The sequence below is a fragment of the Serinus canaria genome, chromosome 1 (assembly GCF_022539315.1).
Source record: "Serinus canaria isolate serCan28SL12 chromosome 1, serCan2020, whole genome shotgun sequence".
Classification (NCBI taxonomy): domain Eukaryota; kingdom Metazoa; phylum Chordata; class Aves; order Passeriformes; family Fringillidae; genus Serinus; species Serinus canaria.
In genome coordinates this window covers 1303320-1326101 of record NC_066313.1, presented here as the reverse complement: position 1 = coordinate 1326101, position 22782 = coordinate 1303320, and the positions used below count along the sequence as shown (strand labels likewise).

General features: G+C 41.7%; 2 protein-coding genes across 2 annotated transcripts in view; both read right to left on the bottom strand.

Moving 5' to 3' along the window:
- RPS3 (ribosomal protein S3) overlaps nucleotides 1–22782 on the bottom strand; it is a 221517-nt gene that overhangs the window by 36408 nt on the left and 162327 nt on the right. The gene's annotated exons all lie outside the window — the stretch shown is intronic.
- The window catches only part of FCHSD2 (FCH and double SH3 domains 2), a 120462-nt gene that overhangs the window by 21645 nt on the left and 76035 nt on the right, over nucleotides 1–22782 (bottom strand). The window contains exons 9-10 of the mRNA XM_050972036.1: nucleotides 10675–10797; nucleotides 6596–6691 (exon numbers count right to left, since the gene is read on the bottom strand). Of these exons, the coding sequence (XP_050827993.1) occupies nucleotides 6596–6691; nucleotides 10675–10797 (219 nt within the window). The remainder of the gene's footprint in view (nucleotides 1–6595; nucleotides 6692–10674; nucleotides 10798–22782) is intronic.

The following is a 22782-nucleotide window of genomic DNA, read 5'->3' as shown; positions in this document are numbered from 1 at the left end:
ATCACTTGTTCAGTGAAGCTCTTTGCCAAAACTGAAGCTGGGTCTGAAATGCCAGCCAGAGTTCTCTTCCAGGCACAGGGAATTGTCAGGCAAGGTGTGGGGAGCCCAGAAGAGGAAGAGGAGAGGTGCAGGCACAGGGCCAGCCCTGGGATGATCAGGTAGGAAGGTGAAGCTTCAGGTGAGGATCTCTTCACCCATCCCCTCAATTTAATCAATCAATTGGCTTTTCTTGAGGTGGATTTAGAGACTCATATTCATTCCTCACTGACTTCTTTAGTTACCTCTGCTAAGCTACTCCACTGTAAACCTGAAGGAAACAACACACAGATTTATTTAGGCACATCCAATCCCTAAGGTAACATTCCACCTCAGTTTCTCCCCAGTTTATCACACAGCTTCTTCCACAGCTTCCACCTGAGCCTAAACCTGAGCAGAATCTTTGACATTCTCTCTTCCCTATCAGACATCTGACAGTGAACACAGCCCATAACATATTTCCAGTGTTCCCACTGCTCTTGCTCCTTCCCAGCAGCTCATTTTCATATGGAAAGAATCCAGACTTTTCAGTCACTTGATGATCTTCTCCATCACCCCAAGTGTGATTTTGGGTTTTAGTCTATTTATAATCAAAAGCACTTGACCAGAAAAATGAGCGTGGACTTTGTGGCTACTTTTTAAGACCTACAAAAAAATAAAAGAATTTTGTAGGATCAGACTTTTATTAGTTATTTATAAAGCAGTATTGCACCCAGGCAGACCTCACCCTTGCTTAAAGTTCTAAAGATAAAACAAAAATAAAAAGGTGGCAATGAAAAGCCTTAATTCTGTACCCTCAGGGACAGACAGACTGGCCAGGAACATCAAGAAAATGGAAACCCAGCTGCCATTAAACAGGTGAGAAGAAAGGAGCTAAACCAGATTTATCTGCTGTGGACATAAAGCCCAAATTGCAGGGAAGAAGGTGGAGGAACTGAAGGGTCTGATCCTGATTTATTCCATGAAGCTGAAGTGTTTTCAGGCCTGAATTTATCCTCTTCCAAAAAGAGAGGGAAACCAAAGCCACCCTGGTGGCCAAGGAATGAAGGCAGAGCCAAAAAAACCTGAGCTAAAGATAGATGGATACCCTGCTGCTCCCTCAGGGCTTGGGTTACAACAAAACCAGTGTTTAGTGCTAAAAATTCCATCAGTAAACCAAACAGAAAGTTCTGGATGGCTCCAAGCCCCTACAAAGCTTAGGGGCAGCAATGCTGCTTCTTAAATTAACAAAAGCAGTCAGGCTACAGCCAAATGTCACTTCTCCATTTTGGTCTGAAATGTTGGTGCAGGTGCAGGATTTGCCTCCCAACTCAGCCTGTATTCTTATTTATCTGGTGATATCCGGATGCAGATGGCACACTGCTGTCTTGAAAACAAAAAAAACCCCCAGCTTTTGAGCCTCAAAGTTCCTTATTTTTGTGGCTGAAACCTACAAAAGTTCATTTCTGGCAAGGCAAAAAGCAGGGAACATTTATTGCATGCAAAGCACCGACATCAAACACAGCTAAAAACCAGGCATTTCTTTTAGAAAGAGGTGAAAACAAGAACTTTCCATGCCAGTGCTGCAGAGGAACACTCTGGGGAGGAGGAAGGAACACACATGACATTTTTCACACAACTCACTGCTAAACTCAGCAGTTCTGAGAAAATCATCAGCCAACTCTGGGGCTCCTCTCAGTCTCTTGTTGTGAATTCATTTTATTTTAATTTAGCCAAGAGTGAGCTGGGGCTGACTCATACTTCAGTCAATTTCCAGCATTTCAAACTGGACACTCCTCATCTTTAAAAATTCAGATTTTTTTGCATACAGGGGATTATTTACCCCTCAAAACACCAGAAAAGGACTTAAATCCATTATGATTATTATTATTATAACATATATGTTACATTAAGGCTAAATCCCAATCCACCCATTGTTTCTGCTTTATAGAACCCCATGCTGCTTTTTAAATTAACACATTTGTAATATATTATTAATATTAAACAATATTATACAAATGTAACTTATTTATTTTTAAAGTTTTTTCTTGTTCTCACTGAAATTAATCTTGAAATTAGAGTGCAAAGTATTTTTGTTCATTTACTTCTGTTCTCACCCTCATAATTATCCTCATTTGCCTCAGCTCTCCCAGCAGCTGCATTTCCAGCCAATTTTTCCAAAAATCTATTAGTACTAGAAATATGGGAAAATTGCCCTCATTAGGTAACCAAAGGCAAAAAAAAAAGACTTTTAAAATCAAGTTTGACCCAGAAAAATTGATTTTGTGGATATTTTCAATGCAATATAAACAAATTTGTAGTTCTGAAATGGCCCTTTCTTTCAAGTGCAACTTCTGCTCTCTGATTTTTATTGTCAGAAAACACTCAGAGCCTTGCTAAAATTTTGTTTCCTGATTGCTAAAAGCCAAAGAATTCTGAGTGCTCTCTAAATTAAAATTAGGTGGTGCAAATTAAAATAAAATCAACCAGGCAGTGAAAATTCAAATAAAATCCATTAGGTTAGGAGCCAATTCCAGCTCATTATATTTAGGAGAAAATCAGAAATGATCCTCACATTCAACCTAAGTTAAATCCCCAGAAGATACAAAACTTTCCTTTTTATTCAGTATCAACCTCCAATATAAATATCAGATCTCAGATCTTATTTTAAGCAGAGATGGGGTGGGAGGGATTAAATAAAATCAGTTTTAGACAGGCACAAGATGGGTCAAGTCACAGAAGGAAGGCAGAGCTTTGCCCACTCACACCCACTGATCATTTCTTCACCTGAATGGCTGTAATTCTCCTCAAAAAGAACTCTAATTCTGAATAAAATTAAATAATTACTTCTTTGTAATATATATTTAGCCTCAAAAAGGTTATACTTAAAACCAGTCTGTTCCAGTATTTAAAGGTTGATCAAATTAAATAAGAACTTTATTTTTTAAGTTTAGCTTCAAGAAAGTTATACTTAAACCTGGTCTGTCCTGCTATTAAATGTACAGAGCACTGTAAATATAGAAATATGGGCCCTTTTTAGATAGTTTCTATAAAATTCCTCCATAGAAGATGCTGAGAAATTCCAAGATGTTCTTCTGAGAGTGAAGAGAAATTAATCTCTATTTTCACAATCTACCCACGAAACAGCCAAGTTACATGGGGGGGGAACTGCAAAACTTTCCTCTGAACTTCCTGAGGAAATTAAGAGGGAAAAAATAAGATTATTTTCATGTCCAGAAACTGTGGGAGAAATCAGCATGGCCACAGCTTCTCCTCACGTTCTCTGAGGAAACAGTGACTAAAAAACAGGAAAAATACCCCAAAAATGAAATGTCAGCTTTGCAGGGCCCTTCTCTTCCCGTTCCAGGGACACTTTTGTGTCACCTGCCTCCCTTTCTCACGTGATAACCCTGGCATCAAGGGAAAAGCAGCTTTTCCAAGCAGGAAACAGAGAAAAGCTGAAAATTTCCCTTCTCTTCTGCCCTGTTCTCGTGGTTTATCTGTGAGCAAGCCCAGGGCAGTGTTTTCCACACACTGGATTTCTGGGGAATTCAGAAATGTCCCTTCCCTCGTGGGAGGATGGGCATGATGAACCTGGAGAATCACAGCAGCCTCTCTGGAAGGCCAAGCTGTGCTGATGGCATTTCCTTGGGAGGATAAAGGTATTTCAAAAGCTTCTTTTCTATTCTCTGCTTTGCTGGCTATAAATCCATGTTGGGAATTCCATTCTGGAGAGGATTAAAGCTTGCTGGGAACTGATCAATCGTTTCTTCCTGAGTATTTCCAAAACAAACCATTTCTTTAAGGGTAAGTGGTTTGTTCAAGGGATTTTTTTTGAAAACTTTCTTTTTTAAAAATAAGAATTTATGTCCATCAAAATGAACCAAGACAGTGAAATCATTGAGGTCATTTAGTAACATCAACAACTGGTTAAATTCCAGCTCAAACCAATTTTTTTAGGTAAAGGAAAACACCTGATTGATGTAAAACATTTTGAAGGGGTTTTCTCTTTGTGGGCACTCAAGTGTACATTTTGCCTAGAGCAACTGGGATTTTTGGGATCAAAAATCCTGGAAGTTGATGAAAATTTATTTCATTCCTTCCTTTCTTAGGAACAGACTCTTTTGCAGGCTCTGACTGTGTACAGTGGGAACATTCTGGAAGCAAACTGGGCTGTCCCTGACTCAAGGATTGCACAGAAATCCTGGTAATAAAACAGAAGTTTGGGATGGACCATGGAAAAGTGGAATTTCCACCAGAATTCAGATCTCTCCATTCAGAGCTCCACATCCATATTGTTGATAACATTCCTCCTGCCTACAGCCCTCACAACCCCATTCCTGTAATACTTTAATACTCTGAATTTTGAGCCCAGTCCCAGTGGATCAGCCTGAAGAGAGCCCACAACTTGTTCTTGGAAAAAGTTCATATCAAACTTTTGATGAGATCTATTTATGACTCTACTTTTTTCTTTCAGTCCTTGGTGTGAAAATTATCATGCAAAATGAAAAGCCAACTGAGAAACCTCTGCAAAACATCTGGAAACAGAACATGTGGCAAAAGAATGCTTGGTAACTGTTCTCCTGCAATGAAATGTTGCCTCCATCAATTAGAAAACACCCAATTTCTGACCAATTCAAAAGCCTGAGCAAGAGCCTTCATTCTCTTGTACTTACTGATTAAAAATGGGATTGCCCAGGTAGGATCCTGTCAGCTGAGCAGAATTACATGGATCCTAAAGAAGCATAATCCAATTATTTTTGGGAAAATAAATTTACAGCCCTAGCAGCTGAAGATTAAAAAGCTGCAGTGCACTGAGGAAATGCAGGAATTCTGCAGCCCCAGAGGGTTAACCAAGCAAAGGAGGAGGAACTGAGACATGAAGGACCCATTCATTGCTTCCCAAAAATTCCTGGAGTGAGGCAGCACCGGGAGCCCACGTGGACCCTGTGAGCCCACGAGTGCCATGGCACAGAATCCTGGCATTGCTCACTCTGGGGAGGTTAATGGGAGTGACCTCCAGCTCTCCTGGCCATGGGAATGGCCCTCTGGAAAAGGAGCCAAATGAATCAGCAATGGGGCTGCACTTCACCAGTGCACACCCAGAGCCTGCAGCTCTCACACAGGAGCAGGAGCCAATCTCACACAGCACTGGCTTGAGCTGTCAAAGTTTAATTCATGCCCCAGCAGATTAGAATATTGATTACAAAGCCCCAAATTAATTAAAGTATCAATTACAAAAGGAGAAGTGTGAAGCTCCCCCCACGAATCACACCCTTAAATTGATTTTTCCTCCTTGAAGTCTCATCATGAAAAAAGCTTTTTTTTTTTACCTTTTCTGTTTTATACACACAGAGATGATGCATTCTGTTGCCACCTGTCCAGAGTGCAAATTCAGCATCCCACATGCACAGGGATAACACAGGGCTGACCAGAAACACCCCAGGTACCTCTGCTATGGTCATTCTCATAGCACTGACAGGTGAGGGCTCAATCTCCACCAGCTGAACTGCATTAAAACTCTGGATGCAGGGAGTGCACAGGAGGAGAACACAGCAGCAAAGGTTAGAGAGGCAGAGCAAAGACTCTGAAAGGTTCTGCTCACTGTTATAAAGAACAACTTAAAATTTATCACAGAATATCCTGAGTTGGAAGGGACCCATCAGCATTATCCTGTCCTGCACAGACACCCCCAACAATCCCACCCAAGAGCATTGTCCAAACGTTTATTTATGGGAATAACTGACTCCTTCTGGAATAAAAATCAAAATCAGAGTTTGTTCAAAGGGAAATTCAAAGGAGAGCCAGTCAGAGATGTCAGGGTGACTGGGGAAGTCACCCTTATGCAGGTCTTGATCTGAATCATTTGGATGCAGATCAGGACTGCCCAAGTCAGTTCAATAAAGAATTCAAGTCAGAAAAAGTTTATAAGCTTTAAAGATCCAAACTTATTTTAAACAGCTGTTTCTTAAAATACCATCAGTAATGTCAATGGGGCATCAAGGATCCACTTTAATCAAGGTGCTGTTTGGAAATGCACTTCCATACTCTGATTCACTCACTTTTAATGTCATTATTGATTGCTTTGAAAGCAACACAGAAACCAAGATAAGATTCTTGCATATTATTTTGGAATGCAGTGTTTTAACAGTATTATTTTTAGTAACACCCTCTATATGTATCTCTAAGCATTCCTTGAACAATTTAGGTGTGCAGGGACACTTTCTTTGCCACTCTTGTAACACAGTATTAGTGAAAATTATGAGAATCTCACCAGCAGGATAAAAAGGCAAGAAAATTTAGTAGGAATTAGGTTGAAAGCAGTGAAACAGAGGACTGTTAGTCACAATCTGGAAGCCAAAAAAAGATTCTGCTCTTTTGTGGATGACAGAGAGCCTGCTTGATGCTTTTTTTACCATCACCCACCTCCTGCAACCAGGCCACTCTCCCTTTCTTTCCCAAAAATACCAGCACGAGGTTAAACCAGCCTGGGATACCAGTGATTCTCTTCCCCATTTAGAACAATCTGCTTTAAAATAGAGCAAGAGCAAGTAACTGCAGGCATTCACAGGGCTCTTACAGTGTCACTGTCACTGGGCTGGAACTGGAAAGGCTGAGGTTTGTGGAACACGGAGTTCTCCTGCAGGAACAGCTGGAGGTTGTAATCCCGCACCACCTGAGGAAAGAAAAAGGTTTATTTAGACTCCTTGTTTGGCGAACTGAAAAACAGCTGCAGAGCAAAACCAGCACAGTTTCCAACTGAGATTAAACCTGCAGCAGAAGCCTGGGTGCACCAGCAGGGAACTGAGGACCTGAGTTGTTCAGAGCCACTGGCAGGACACACAGGGGGTGACAAGGACCTAAAATATCCCTGCCATTAACCTACAAAATGGGGGGAAAAACACCAACTACTGAATAGATACCCTGTGGTGTCACTGCCATAAATATTTTTCCCTCCTCTTGTGGGTAATTTCCTGTGCACTACTCTTTCTTGAGATGAAAAGTCTTAATTTGGCAGAAATTATTAATTGTGGGAGCTGAAAAGACTTATTTGGAATAATGCATCCAAAATCAGTTACAAACTTCATCTCTCTTTATTAAATTGCTTTCAGAGAAAACTCTCCAAGCTTGCATTTTGCTGAAGCAAAACTCCTTCAGCTCCCAAATTTGTTTAATGATACGTTTCAGGCAGCATGACACAGATCCCTAAACAAACCTCTTATGTCACAATTTACACAGATTTACAAAGAAATACCCAGTGATTGCAAGATGAAAAAATAGGATCACTGGTGGAAGAACTCTTCCAGAGCATTCACTGCCTCAATTGATGAAAATGCATCAAAATTATATCAATTTATTACCAAACTGGGGGTTTACATGTACAAAGGAGATAATAAAGATGGTATTTAGCCAGAAATAGCAGCATTGTGCATGACCAAGAACTCTGTGCTGCGTGGACAATGGCAAATAAAACTTGCTCTCTAATGCAGCAAAATGTTGACGCTTGTGTTGCTGAAATACTGAACTGTAAAAAATTAATCTCCAGTTAAAGAAAGTAAATAGTCCTCCAGGGCCAATAATACACTCATCTAAACCAGAAAAGTACATAATTACTGCTCCAATTGGAGCAGTTGAACATAAACACACTCAAACGGGGAGAAAACAGACAGGGATTTGCATCATGAATTCCCAGAAATAGAAATTCAGAAAATACTGAAGAAGGAAACATCTGCAGCTTCAGAGGATGCTCAGCACTGATCTGGCACCAAAATAATTTAATTTAAGCAGCTATTCCATTGAATTGTCCTTTAGATCCCTGTGAACACTGACCACAGCACACAACCCTGGGCCATGCCAATTATCTGGAGCTATTTTAACTTCAGTTAGGAACCCCCCCCCAAAAAAAAGAAGTTACTGAGGATGTGAAAACCTCCACAAATATTTTTATGAGCTTTCCCCACAGAAATCTGACTCCCAAGCAACTCAGTTCAATGCAGAAAACTCATTTTTCTAGGAGATTCCACCCTCAAAGCCACAATAAGTGGTTAAAAATGAAAACGGCTTTATCAGAACAGGAGGTTTGGGAGGATGTGCAAGCCCAGCACATGAAATCCTGCATTTGCACAAAATATTGGACAATTGATAAAAAAGAGAATAAAAAGACTCCAAAGCAACCTTGGGATTAAGCTGCAACTTTTCCAAACAGATTTCCTGCTATTCAGTAATTAAATCAATGTTTTCACATGGTTTCTTTCTGAAGTCAATGTCAATTGACAGGTTACAACAGACCTGAAATCAAACATTAAATACACCCCACATGCAGAAACAAGGCATAGTTAGAGATGTGCATAAAGGAAATTATTTGCCCTCTTACCAGAAACCTCACAGAGATGTTACTCAACACAGCAAATGGAATTTCAGAAAATATTCCAAAGAAAGTCAGATTTTTTTTTCCAAAAGAGAGGTGCAAGAAGTACAAGTCTTGAGTAAGACTGCTCAAGTGAAAAGGAACCTAAATTGCATTTTGATACAATCACAGCCCCAGACTGGCTTGGGTGGGAAGAGACCTAGAAAATCATCTTATTCCACCCCCTGCCATGGGCACTGCCAGGGATCCAGGGGCAGCCCCAGCTGCTCTGGGCACCCTGTGCCAGGGCCTGCCCACCCTGCCAGGGAACAATTCCTGCCCAATATCCCATCCATCCCTTTGGGGTCAGTGCTCCCATTCCAGTGTCAGAGGAATGACAATGGCCACCCTGACCCAGGAGTAATAAAATCTCCAAAGCTCCAACCAACAATGACAAAATTATGAAAAAACAGCATTTTATACACAAAATCTGTTTTTCAGCTCTTTCCCTCAATCTGCATCACAAGAGGTGACAGCCAGCCCTGCCCATCCAAGGAGCCACCCCTGCCACTTGTGGGAAGCAACTTGTGTCCTCCTACAGCAAACACAATTTAATTCCATCCTGCAAACAGAAATGTAGTTCAGATGGAAGAGCAGAGATATTCCTCCCAATGACCTGAAGTGTCTCTTCTAAGCAGAGCCTGCCAAGCTTGTACTGCAAACTAACAAAAAACAGGTAAAGCATTCAAAACCCCCAATAAATATTTAAAACCTTTGCTTTGATGACAGCTTTATTCTAAACTGCTACAAATTTATTACATGTTTAACAACTCAAGCTGCTTTTGAAAGACATGGATGGGGTTTGGTGGTGAGAAAATGGCTTTTTCTGGGTTATTTTTTTTTTGGGGGGGGGGCTGATTACTACAACCTGTTATGGAAAGAAAGGATGAGCAAAGCCTGTGGAAAAATCCACCAGTCAATATATCCAGAGAAAAGCACACATCTTCAGTAGCAAAGCAACACAAATTTTTCTTCTCCACATTCCTGAAGCACGAGGAGAGAGGCAAATGGAGTTGTAGAATTGTAAAAGCCCTGTTGAGACCTGCCAGCTGGATTGACACTTTGTCCCTTCTCCAGGCATTGTGCCCACGGAGTAGAACAGAAACACAGCTCACACACACAGCCTGACTTGGTGGCTGTGTAAAACCAGCCAGACCTGGAGCTCTCTGAAGCACCCTGACCTCAGCACACACAAATATCTGAGGAAAGGATTCTTGCTCCAAGGAAATATTTGGATATGGCAGCTTAGAATTGGATCAAAGTCCCAAGCAGGCAGCTCTCTGAGTATTCTGAACACAAAGGATCTGATTCAACAGTGAAAAATTAATTATGCAGACATTATACAGAAGCCTGTTTAGCTGCAAGATTCCAAGCCAGCCTTTCTGGGGAAGGTATTTGAAGCAGACCTGAATAATACACCCCAAGGTAAATGACTGAAAGTCCTTCTACAACTGAAGAGAAAATGGTGTTTTGATTATTTTTACAGTTGCTGCCAAGTAAATTCAAAGCTGAGGGTGAAGCCCATTTTTCATGCCCTCACTTTGGATCTCTGAAGGTGTGAGATCACTTGCTTGGAGGTAAATAAGGAATGTGTTAAATAAGCTTTTGCTCCAGATCTGTGTGAATGAGCTCTGTTTCTGGGTGGGTGGGTAAGGCAAACGTAAAAAGGAATATTATGACTGCACCAAAGCAGCTTTTTCTGAGCTCAATGGCAATTTTTTTCCCCTTCTTTTAGCCCAGCAGATGAATTATTTAAGTATCAAAATCACCCTGGAAGCGATCACGCCTCTCTCAGTCTGGCAGCTCGACAAAGCAAACAAACCACGTCTACAACAGGGCTCTAATTTGTTTGCTGTGTTTGCCACTCTTAATTCCAGGGAGAAAACAGCCTAATAGCTTGGATTTTAAGTTGACAGACAATTATTAAGGAATGATCCAAGCAGTTTCCTGGGGCTTTGCTCCAGATTACACCCTGCAGAACCCTCAGCTGCAATTTTCCCTCTCAAATGTGCAGGGTGAGGAGAGCAGAGCATCTCTGCATGCAAATGCACTCAGGGGAAGGCAGTCTGGGTGCTGGAGGAAAAATTCTCCCCAAGAAAACTGTCTGGTGCCTTTTAACTTAACACCACTCAGGAGAAACCAAAAATAACAACCTTTCAGTTTTGTCATGATTTTGGAAGCAAATCTCAGGCCTGGGGATTTGTCCATGCTGCAAGGATTTGGTTACAAAGCATCATTCAGTTCAAACTTACCCTGCTGGAAGTCTCCAGTAAAAACTGGAATGTGTTTTGTACAGCTTGGCATGTCTCTAGTTCAGTCCTGCTGAATGCCATTAAATAATCCTTAAGGTGATCATATATATTTCCATCAAGAGCCTGCACGAGGGAAAGAAATAAAAAAAAAAAATCAGGAAAAGCAGGAAGCAACTCTGTACACAATTTATCACCCTGGGACTTGCAAGATGCTCACACCATGTTTTTTAGCAGATTTACACCTGTGAGGAGTGGAAAGAAAAAGAAGTGCAAGAAGTACAACTTTTGAGTTAGACTGTTCAAGTGAAAAGGAACCTAAATTGCATTTTGATACAATCACAGCCCCAGACTGGTTTGGGTGGGAAGGGACCTAGAAAATCCCTCTCTCCTGGCAGGAGGAGTGACAGTGCTGGGCTCCATTAGATGGCAGCACACAGCACTGCAACAACATCCCAGCATCCCCATCCAGCTGTTCCCAGGGGCAGGGCAGCTCTGGAGAAGGGAAAATGCTCAGAGAGAGGGCAAGGAAGCCACCCAGAACTGCCAGGCCAAGGGTGCTGCCAACCAGAGTATTCCTCAGGGACTGGTGCCAGGGCACTCAACATCTGCATGGGACACATCCCCAGCTGTTCTGGGCATAGAGATACCAAATAAGGAACTCAAATTTATCCCAAATGTAGCAGTGACAGCAAAGTTCAAACCCCAAAGCTCTGCTGTGAGCAGAGCTGTAAAATCACATCACACAGGGCAGGTCACACAAGTTCTGTGTTAAATATGACTTTGCAAGTGACTGGCAATGTCATTTCAATAGTTAACTCAGGATGTATTTAAATATATGTGATAGAGATTTTTAAACAGGTCATTTTTCATAGATATCCATTTAAAGAGTGGATTCATGGAAACTGTGCACACTCCAGTTCAACAAACTCAAGAATGTGCTTCTCTAGAAAATTGGATTTGATTATCAAAATCATTTTGCAAATTTGATGGGGGGAAAGAGTGAAATTGTGCAAGACTTAAGGAATAGTTTCTGCCCCTGAAAATCAAGCCCCATGTTTAAGGTGAGGTGAAGAGACACGATAAATCAAAATCCTGAAAGTGTTGGACAGAGCTCAGAGCAGCCTGGGACAGTGGAAGGTGTCCCTGCCCATTACAGGGGTGGAACTGGATGAGCTTTTAGGTCCCTTCCAACCCAAACCATTGCATGGTTTTATGAAATCCCTCAGAAGTTAAATCTCTTCTGTTCTCCCTTCCTTCTGCAAAGCTGTCCCAGCAGCACCCAGCCACCTTCAGTGAGGGATATTTTGAGGGGTTAATCAAATTGTAGGACTGGAATTCTCCCATCCAAACTCTGATATCACAAATCCATTTCACACTACACTACTTTCTTCATCATGCACCTTCCAAGTGTAAAGGAATTTTTAGCAGATTGTTTCCTCCACCCTGACACATCAAACCTGCCTCAAACTTAGTAGTTCTGTGGCCATTATGGCAAACCAGTGGCAAACTGGGAATTCCTTCCAAGCCCCCACACTGCAGCTGGTTCACTCAGGGGTTCATTCAGGCTGGGATTGAGGGGTCAGAAGCCAGAGAAGCTCCTGGAGGCCCTGCCCCAGGAAGGACTTCCCAGGATGGCTGGGAAAGAGCTATAGGATAACTGCTCCAGGCTCCTGCCAGCGCTGTCAGCTCCACCAAACTCTGTTACGTAGAATTTGAAAAAATTCTTATTTCAAGAGTTATGTCCTGAAGAAAACATCAGGAAATTCCCAGCAGCAAATCCAGAGAGAGCAGGCAGGCACACACAGACACAGGTTCAGTTCTTGCTGTGCTGCTGTGGGCACAGCTTTGCTGGGATTCACAGGATTTGAACATTCCCTGTGCTCTTAGCCCTGAAGAGTGCCAGAGTCACCACCCCATTCCAAGGGCACTCATTTCACATCCAGGACAGGCAGCCCCCAACAGCAGCTCAGCCTTGTGCTCACAGAGAATACAAATGATGGGCAAAATTGCCAAGGCTGCCTGAGCTCTCCCTGGGGGACCACGGGGAGCCTGCAACTCCCCAAAACAGAACTTCTAGCTGTTCCTAAAGCTTTTCAGCTCAAACACCAGGGCTGGAGTGCAGCTCTGCTAAGAAATGTAAAGAAATCATTTCAATTTGGCAAAGCAATTCTAAGTGCTCAGTTTGCAAAGCAGCTGTGATCCTTTTCATCCCACGATGCCATAAAAGAGAATTTCACAGCTCCATATCAAACCCAAATGTTGTTTTTACGTCAACCCCCACGCGAAGGGCTCGTGTCATTCCATTTAAATCTTCAATGCTCTGCCTTGGGTTCTGACACTCTGGGTGCTCTGCAGAGGCAGTGGAGAGAAGTTGGAACTTGTGTGCTGTGATTGATCCCTCTCCAAGATAGATGGCTAAAATAGGTCAGCTGAAAGGCAGGATGCCAAAGGCCTATTGCTCTTCACTGACCGTGAATAGTGCCCCCACAATTGGCTCACACAGACACGTCAGGCACACACAGCCCAGCCCCACACGTGTTCATTCCCTCCACTTATCAGCCACACAGCACTGGGGGTTCATTCATGTCCAGCTGCAGCCTGCAGTTCAAGGAATTGTAAAAAAAAAAAAGAGGGAGAAATATCAACTTCATTATTTCCCCCCTCCTCCTGCAATGACCACAGCTCTGCTGAGATGGCAGAAACCCCCACGGTGTGATATAAAAAATAAAGATATTTAAGAAAGGACATCAGAGCAAAGTGTGGCAAAACATTAGGGAGCACATGGGTCTGTCAGCATGTGAGAGCTGCATTACAGCCTGGCTCCTTTCATTAATTAAAAGCAGTTTCAATATGATGAAGTTCTTAAATACCGAAGAGAGCTGCCAGAACTGAAGTTCTGAAAGTCACTGCAGTATCACACAGGCAGGGCTGAGAAAGCAGCTCCAACAAAGGCTAAAAAGCACAGAAAAGGTGACATCCCATCAGTCACAGCATCAGAGAGCTGGCTGGTTCCAGACTTGCAATAATAATGGATTTATCCTTTCTATAAAATGATAATTATTACATCGAGCTGGATGTGTTCATATAAAACAAAAGACTTGACTTGCTGAACTGTGGGATATAAATTAACATTCCCGTGGGGTTTTATCAGCTGAATCTCATTCACTTACAAACACTCTGACCCAAACCACTGAACATCACAGGTTTTGAAAGGAAAAGTCTTTTCAAAATTTCTCATCACACAACTTGAAGGGGAAACTGGGGGGAAAAAAAAAGAAAATCAAAAAACCCAACGCCCATTATTCCTCTACAATGGCTTTTGTTCTCTTTCTGACTCTCCAGAGAGCACTAAATCACTTACTGTATTACAATCCCACTGAAAAACCTGTCTTTTTGTCAACTTCAAAAGGAAATCAAGGGTTTTTTTAAAAAAAAACAAATCTGGCATCAAACCCAAGATAATACGAAGTTAAGTAGCACAAAATTACAATTTCCAAGGATAGAAAAAAGTCACTGTTTTTTCAGAAATAATTTCTTTACAGCAGAATTGCCATACTAAAGGTACAAAACTACTTCCCCTGTGTCCAAGCTTGAGAAGATAAAAGCTGGAATTAGGGCTGAGAAGAGCTGAAGCTCTTAATAAACACAATGGACACAGAACCAAATTAAAGCCTAATTTTAGAAGAAATTCTATATATTAACTCAAACCAATAAACTTCTATACAGAGGGAATGGGACTAGAACACTTTTCTGATTTCAACACCCAAGTTTCATGCATAACTGAGAGTTTTTCCCTGAAACAAAACTTCAGATCATTTTCAGCAGGGTTTTTTTTGTTTCAAGAGATGATACCAAACATTTTGGGAATTTAGCTTTAATCATTCTACATTCTATGAAAATTCCCTCAAAAGCAAATATGCAAATGAAAGTATTTTAGCTATTATTAGGACATTTGATTGCCTCTGGGAGGTTGTTACTCATTTAAAATAACATACAATGTAGAACAGACCCTGTGTAGAATCTTCATTTCTCTGACTGTGAGGTCTCTTCATGAAAACATTTAGAGATCTCAGCCACACTCCACTTAAAAATTACCATTTCAATATCTTGGAGAAGACAGAGAAAAAGCTGAATTACCCTGTATTTTTAATTTTAAAAGCAAACAGAAATTAAAAATGGGAACTATCTGCCCAACACAACACAGAGCAGAGTTGTGTGAAGCCACCAAAGTGAGTTTTCCCTGTCCCATTTATTTCTGAAATATTCCTGGTATTCTGTTCCTGTCTGTCTTGCACAGGAACTCCTCAAATCTGTGCTGGAGCTCTGGGTAATAATTTTACACTTTAAATTCAGGTGCTCAAACTAAACCTTTCATTTAACCACCAGGCACCAAATCCAGTGCTAGGCTAAAAACCCTCAATTAAAGGCACACTTGTAAAGCCACGTGGGTTTCACTGACTAATTCCCACCAGTCTCATCTCAATCACCACTGCCTAGAAACAATTTGATATCTGCAAACACACATTTATGTTTTTATGCATTTTAAACTCCCTCACCCCACGCTTGTGACAAGAACCATCATCCTCGAACTAGGGGTGGAATGGGATTATCTTTAAGGTTCCTGGCAACTCAAACCATCCCATGGCTCTGTCAGATTAAGTTTTCATTTCAAAACATCCATCCTCCCCTGAGCTGATGCCACCCAGCAGTTTTTGAGGGCTGATTTTGCCCCTGAAATCTTTGGCAAAGGCTCCCTGAGCTGCCACTGCTGGGCAGGAAACAATGGGACTGATGTGGAAGGCAAGGAATTTCCTTACATGGGTGGAGGGAACAGCACAAAATTAGAGCTGACCCTCCCCTGTCTGGGCTGCAGCCTGAAACCTGAAAGATAAGGGGAAGAAATGAACTGAACAAAAATCATTGTGGCTGTGGAGCAGTAACTTCTCTGTGGAGTCAATGGGATTGCATCCTGGTAATGGGAGCTGTTTGCCTGCTCAGCCCCCAAACCAAAAGGGAGATCTGTGTCAAAGATTCCACTCTCTATTTTATATTTATATTAAAATAATTTGGTATGTGAATTTATTTATATTCAAAATGAAAATGGAATTCTTTTGCCACCCTACTCTCATTTGCATGAAACCCCCTGTTTTATCTATCCCTGATCTGCTTTGCTTTGAAAACCACTTGGAATCCATTAAGAACAGGGACCTGAGCTCTCACCCTTTATTTTCTGTAATATTACTCAAAACTTTTCCTTACTTACAATTAAAAGCCCAACAATCTGAATTGCAGAAGAAACAAGCTGAGTGAAGCTTTTTGAGTGCTTGGGCTTGAAACTCCTGCTCCAATCCACTGAATAAACAGAGTGATCTCATGGATGGCACAGTCTGGGAATTTTCAGCTGAATGATTTTGGTAAATGAGACTCTACTGAAGGTTTTAATTTTTATATGTCAGAAAAGATAAAATGAGCATTAAAGGAAAGGCTGGGGTACAGACAATAATAATTGGTCAGCAGGTATTCTTAGAATTAAAAATTAACTTAGAATTAAGGCATCAACTTCAATCTTTTCTAGGGTGAGAAGTCTCTGTATTTCAGCCCAAACAGAGTAACAAATCTCCTTTTATCTGACAGTGAAGGATAAAGCATGTTAAAAACTCATCTGAACCTCAGAAGAAAGTCAAGAGCCTGGATCAGCAGGATTTGCCACACTCAGCACTATTCAGAGCTGTGAAATGGAACAGCACTTCCCAAGGACATGAGGAGAAGGAGGAAGGAAGGTCAGGAGAACCCATCCTTTCTGGGTAACAGCTCCATTTCACAATTATTTTCCTTTAAAAATGCTGATTCCTGCCATCAATTTCTCCTAATAACAAGAAAAACTGCTTATTTTTCCTTTTTAACTCTTCCATCCCTGCAGCATTTGTCTCTGCTGAATTCCCTTCCTCTCCATCAAGACCCTCCCAATGCAGAAGTGAATCAGGGCTGTGTTTGTCAACCAAACACAACATCTATGTCTGAATTCCCAACAAAGCCCAGCCCAAAGCCCCAGCAGGGTCCCTGAACAACCTGCCTGGAGCCACTGGAGCTGCTGGCATCAGGCTCCAGCATTCCCAGAGATCCTGCAGGAACAACTGCACCCTGTCAGTGCCCATCAGGGATTTCAGGGCTGCAGCCTGACTTCCAAATGACAGGAAGCTGCTGCCCAGCCTGCCCTTTGCAGGCCTCTCTTGGGGAAAAATCCTGGTTTTCTGCTGAGCTGTGCAAGTAGAGAAAGCTCTTAGGAAAAGCTGAGGGCAAACCCCAACTCTCTTCCCTGGATCAAAAAGTGAGTGCTGGACTTCCTAAGTTTTAGCTCCGTAAAATCAGGATTTCAGGTTAGCAGAAATTGCATCCAAAGCAATGCAGGGATAATCCAAGGCTGTAAAATTATCTGTATCTCAGGATAATCTTACATATCCAAAGGCTGTATTGAAAAGTCTGCCTTAGTGAGGTCCAGAAGCAACTCACTCTTGAAGTATCATCACCTAGTTCTGCCTGGAAATATCTGAAATCGAGTGTCTGGAGCACTGCAGCCAAATCCAGAGTCTTTAGCACAGCAAAGACATGGAGCTGGCACAGCAGGCCCAGAGGATGCCAGCAGGTCTGAGTGAAGAAGGGTTTAAGAGTCTCCACTAAAAGATCCTCTGGCTTCTGCTCCTTGTTGAACTTCCACAGAAAGCAATTTTAAGGAATTTTTATAACTGTGTCACTGTCCTGTTGCTGTCACCTAATTAATCTCTCCTGTTTCTTTCTGTTCTCCCCAAATCCACATCCTGCATGACCACCAGCAATCCTGGAGTGCATTTGCTCAACAAGGGAGCACAAGATACTGCAGCTGAAGAGCAGAGATACATGAAAACCTGGATAAAAATCAGCAGACTGAGAGGTAGGAAGAGAATATGACAAAAGGAATAGAAAGTGCCTCTTTAACTCCACAAGGTTTGATGAAACTCAGAGTTCCCTCTTCTCCCACACCCTGCAGGAGCTCTCAGCACAGCAAACAGGGGAACAATGGACACTGGAAGACCACAAGAGCCCCAAGTTCCTTTCAGCTGGGTGCCCATGAACACACTCTGCACTTTCCCTTACCCCAGAGCTTTGTGCTTTCTGCTGTCAGGAGTTTGGGGCTTGTTTGCAAGTTCTTTGTTTGCTCTCATTAGTCACTTGATGATTGTTCTGCACATCATTTTGTTCCTTTACAATCTCGCCAGGGTCATTGTTTTTACTGACAAAACCTTTGTTGTTGGGGAGCTGCAGCCTCCTCTGAGCACACAGAAATATGGAACAGCCACCAACAGATGCCTGTCACCCTCCCCCACTGCAGGAAAAACGTCCCTTTGGAACAAGAGTAAGCAAAATTATCGATAATAATAATATTTGCCTCCAGCATCTCATGGCAGTGCCCTGCAGTTGTCACATTTCAGGATGAGGGTCTGGTAGGTGAACAAAGGCATGGAAGGAAATGTCCTTTATAATTCCTTTCATTGCCACAAGGCTGACAGCACTGAGAGTTACCTGGTGGAGGCAGCACTAAATTAACACTCCAGGGTTAAAGGAGAACTCCCCTGAAATCAGGGAGAACACCCTGATGTGACTGCCACAAGCATGGAAAAGCAGATCTTCAAATTCTACCATGTAAGGCTTAAAAAGCCCTGCAAGATAAAAACAGATTCTAGGAATATCTAGAAATACATTCCCCAAAAGTATCTCCCAGGACTTCTTGGACCTAGTTTGCTTTTTCTTGCACAGCCCTGGAATAAATCCCAGGGGAATTCCACTTTAGACAGGATGAATTTTAAATAAACTGCATCTTTGCTTTTGTACTTCCTCATTCTTGGAGAGGGGAAAAAAAAAAGTTCTGGCTCAAATCCAACATTTGGAAGACAATTTAGTGGCAGAGCTGTCACCATGATGATATCTTTGCATCTGGAGAGTGCAGAGTGCTCTACACTGCTCATGCCAGTAATAATTGGCTTCCTTCATGTGGAAAAATGTGCATTTCAATCTTTCAGCACTTTGACACCATTTCTGCTCTTCAAGGATTCCTCTGCTGACCACAAGACCATCGTCATCATCACAAAATGTCTGAGGAACAGCAGTGGGGTGTGTGCTCTGTCTGGAATTTTTAGTTCTTCTTACCCAAAAATTAATTATTTTGCTGCTCAGCTCAACAACTACTCTGCTATTTCAACATGATTTGGAAGGTAAGTTAAAGAAATGCACTTTGCTCTGGGAATGGGACAGAGCTGATTATTTTTACCTCCTACAAAACCAAATCTCACACAGAGAACCAGCCCTGGGAATCCTTCCTTACAGAATTCCATCCAGATTTACCAGGAGGTCTCCACAGGAACTCTCATGGCACAGGAGAATCATCCCTGACTCAGACACAAGCTTGGATAAATCCAAATCTTTTCTGTATTCCAACAACACAAGCTAAGGGAGAGAAACCTTAAACTGACACAGATGTGCAGATGAAAAGGCATTTCACAACAAATCCCAATGCTTCTTAATAAATATTTTCCTTTAAATATTTTCCTTAAGCTATTTTCTTAATATGATCTTTAAAAAAAATTAAGAAACAAGCATTTTCTTAAAACTACTCCCCTGAAAGAGAAAATGTATTAAAAAGGAGAGAGAAAAAAAAATCAGATATTGAGCATAAACATTCCTCAGGAGCTTGTGTTTACTCTTTTGCACTCCTGCAGGGTTTTTAACCACCTATTTTGCTGGGTTTAGGTTTTAATTTAGCTGATTCAATCTCTGTATTACCATTTTCATTTACTTCTTCAGATAAATCTCTTCAACAAAACCTTTTCTGCCCCAGCACAGGCTGCTGTTCCCAACTGCTCCTTGGATTTATCACTTCCATCTGCTTCTTCTCTATGTGGGTTTCAAGTCACCTGCATTCAGTGAACAGGCCATTCAAAAGCTGCTCACAGAGTAGGTTCAGGGATGGAAATGTCCCAGGATTAAAAATTCCAATAATTTCATATATTCCCAAGCCTTTCAGGTTCTTATCATGCCAAAGAGATTTAACCTGCAGCTTGATGTGGTCCTGCAAATGTAACACTGCTCTCTCTCCCCCAGAACACAAGTGGTCTTGTCAGGATATTCAGAATATTCAGGCATTTTCCAACTCAAACTACAAATTCAATTAAATTTGATGCTAATATTTGAGACAATTCAGCAATATGAAAAGGGCAGAGTGTATCTCACAGGGAACCCCAAGTTCCTGAACAGGCACCCTACAAAAGGATCACTCTGCAGTCACACTAAAATGCAAGGACCAAATCCAACAAAACTATTCCTGGGAATTTCTGTAATCTGCACAAATGTGTTCTTATAAGGAAAGTGGCCCAGAGTCACAGCACTGTGAATATTTGCAGTAATTATGGAATCACAGAACAATGACAGCATTTATGTCCCACAATAAAGGAAAAAACATGGTGGGGGTATTGCCAAAGGTATGGCAGCTGCAGTGCAGCAGGAAGATTAATCCTGGGTTCCCAAAGCCCACTTGGGAATTCTGGGTGCCAATTATGCTTTATTACTTCTAGGAGTCCATTCTCAATTATCTCCAGGGGAATCACACTAACAAATCATGCCTGCACTCCTTGTAAGCACCAGTGGTTGAGGACAAAGATAATCTGAGCCTGAAGTCCATAATTAAATATATTGTGGAAGGTTTTTCCCTTTCACAAACAGATTCCCCCCACCCCCACCCCAAAGCCTGGCCCAGAATCCCCCTTCCAAGCAGTATTCCTGAACAAGGACTGATGGAATCATCAGTTCTGCCATATTCTCCAGAAGCTGAGAGGATTTTCTAATCTTCTACTGTTTGACAGGACAGTGATGGCTAACAAAAATCAACAGAAAAAAATGAACAAAAATGAGATCTAGTTCTGTTAAATCTTTTAATTAAATCACTTCTGAAGTGTGGCCTGATTGGGAATACCTAAATATACTTTGGTCTCCTGACAGTATTTGCTAACACAACTGAATTAACGTTCAGCTCCCTTTCAAACCTATTTCAGCCCTGTAGGATTAATACTCAAACCTTTTTAAAAAACCCCTTAATTTCACAGTGCCACTGCTCAGAGGCCCTCCTGACACTGTGTGGGCAGAGCAGAGCAGGAGACTGAAATCCCACAGGAAGAGACATCCCAAGGATCTGGCAGGGCTGGGATTACTTTGATGCAAGGCTGTTTTCAGTGCTTAGTCTTTGCTATTAAATAAATTCAACCTTTCAGCAAAGTTAATTCACTGAGTGCTCCAATATCCCCCTTTAAATTAGAAATGGGGCTCCCAGGGCCAGCCAGGGAGAAGGGTCTGTGCTCAGTGGGAATGCTGAGACACAGAATCCAGGGATCTGGACCTGAAGTCACACATGAATATCATAAAAATACACCAAAATAATCCAGCTGAAGGAACTGAGACTGAATCCAACTGGATGAACTGCCCAGTGAGAACAGCAAAACCTGACAGAAGTGGATCAACTATCAAAAAATGTTGAATCATTTGGGTATACACAGAGCCACAAACATCTGTGAACATTTTATGTAGGAAAAAAGGTATTTCTCAGATTTGCCATCTTCTTTTTATGCACTTTTTTCTTGGAATTCTGTGTTTTTGAAAATTATCTTTTAGTAAATTGAATTCTCATCTGTTAAGTTATTATATATACAATATATATAAATCTAGCATAGTAAACACTGTACAATTTTATAAATAGCAGCAATTTAAAATTTTGATTTCTAATACTCTTGAACTAGAAACCCGATTTTTAACTATCTCCATGTAGCTGGTTTAACACTCCAGTCAAAAGAAGCTTATCCCCAAGAAAATTCAGGCACCTAAATCCCAGAATATTGTCATGATTCTTCCTAACAATTTTTTTTTTTTATTTTCATTTTGAATCATTTTCAGCTCCCCATGACTTTTATGAGATTAAAAGCCTTGAACCCAAGCACTGAAACTTTCCCCATGTTTTAAAAATTCCATGAGGATTTTTAAGAAGGCCCCCATGGAAGGAGGTGCTGGAAGGTGCTGCTGGATGCCCTGGACAATGCAGGTACCACAAGGAAAAGGTTCTTCCCATTATCCATGAGCAACACTGGCAATACCAGAGAGAGATTAATTCCTTTAATCAGCATTCCAATCCTACAAGCAATTACCTTAGGGCTGTCCTAATTTGTAAAACATTATCAAATAATATCCTCCTTCAGCTGGATGACACCATTCCACAAGTCAGCCATCAGCAATTAGGGATTTAAGGAAGCCACTGGTAGGGAATGCTTACCTCCCTCCACTCCAAGGGGGTCTAGCCTGGCTGCAAAGCTGTTTAAGCACAGATGACAACTTGAACAAAAGGGAATTTTATTTTTGGGGATCAAACCTGCAGGTAGGGAGACAAACCACACTGGAGCATTCCCACTCCTCCTCCTCCTCTTTGCCTGACTGAGCTTCTGGGCCAGCTTTACAATCCATTATCCCCTTAGCAATTTGTAAAATCTAAATCGGAATTTTCAGCTGCAGGAAGGGATTCCAAGTTTTCTAAAGACTGTGCAAAAACCAGAGCCCAAGCAGCTCCTGAACACACAGGGAATGAGCAGCTCCTCACCTCCAGCCACCCCAAAACACCTGCAAGGTCTCCAAAAGGAGCAGAGCTTTGGAAGCTGAAAGAAAAAAGAACCCCTCAAAATTTGACAGCTGGGCCCTATGAAACGCTCAAAGATCTGTGAAAACTCTTCCCAGGATTGCCTCCCTCTCGGCAAGACAGCTGGAGATTAGAAACCATTTTACCATTTTCCCCATAATGTTTTCTGGGATTTAATTAAACTTCAAATTCAGTGTGACATTTTCCATCTCACACTTATTGGCCTTGTGCTATTTTGGGCCTCATCTCCCTGTTATAATTCTTCTGCTGCTTTCATTAGTGAAGTCACTCAGAAATGGTTTGTCCTGCCACTGATGACAGAAGATGAGTCACAGAATCACAGGATGGGTGGTGGGAAGAGACCTTAAAATCATCTCATCCCAGCCCTGCCATGGCAGGGACACCTC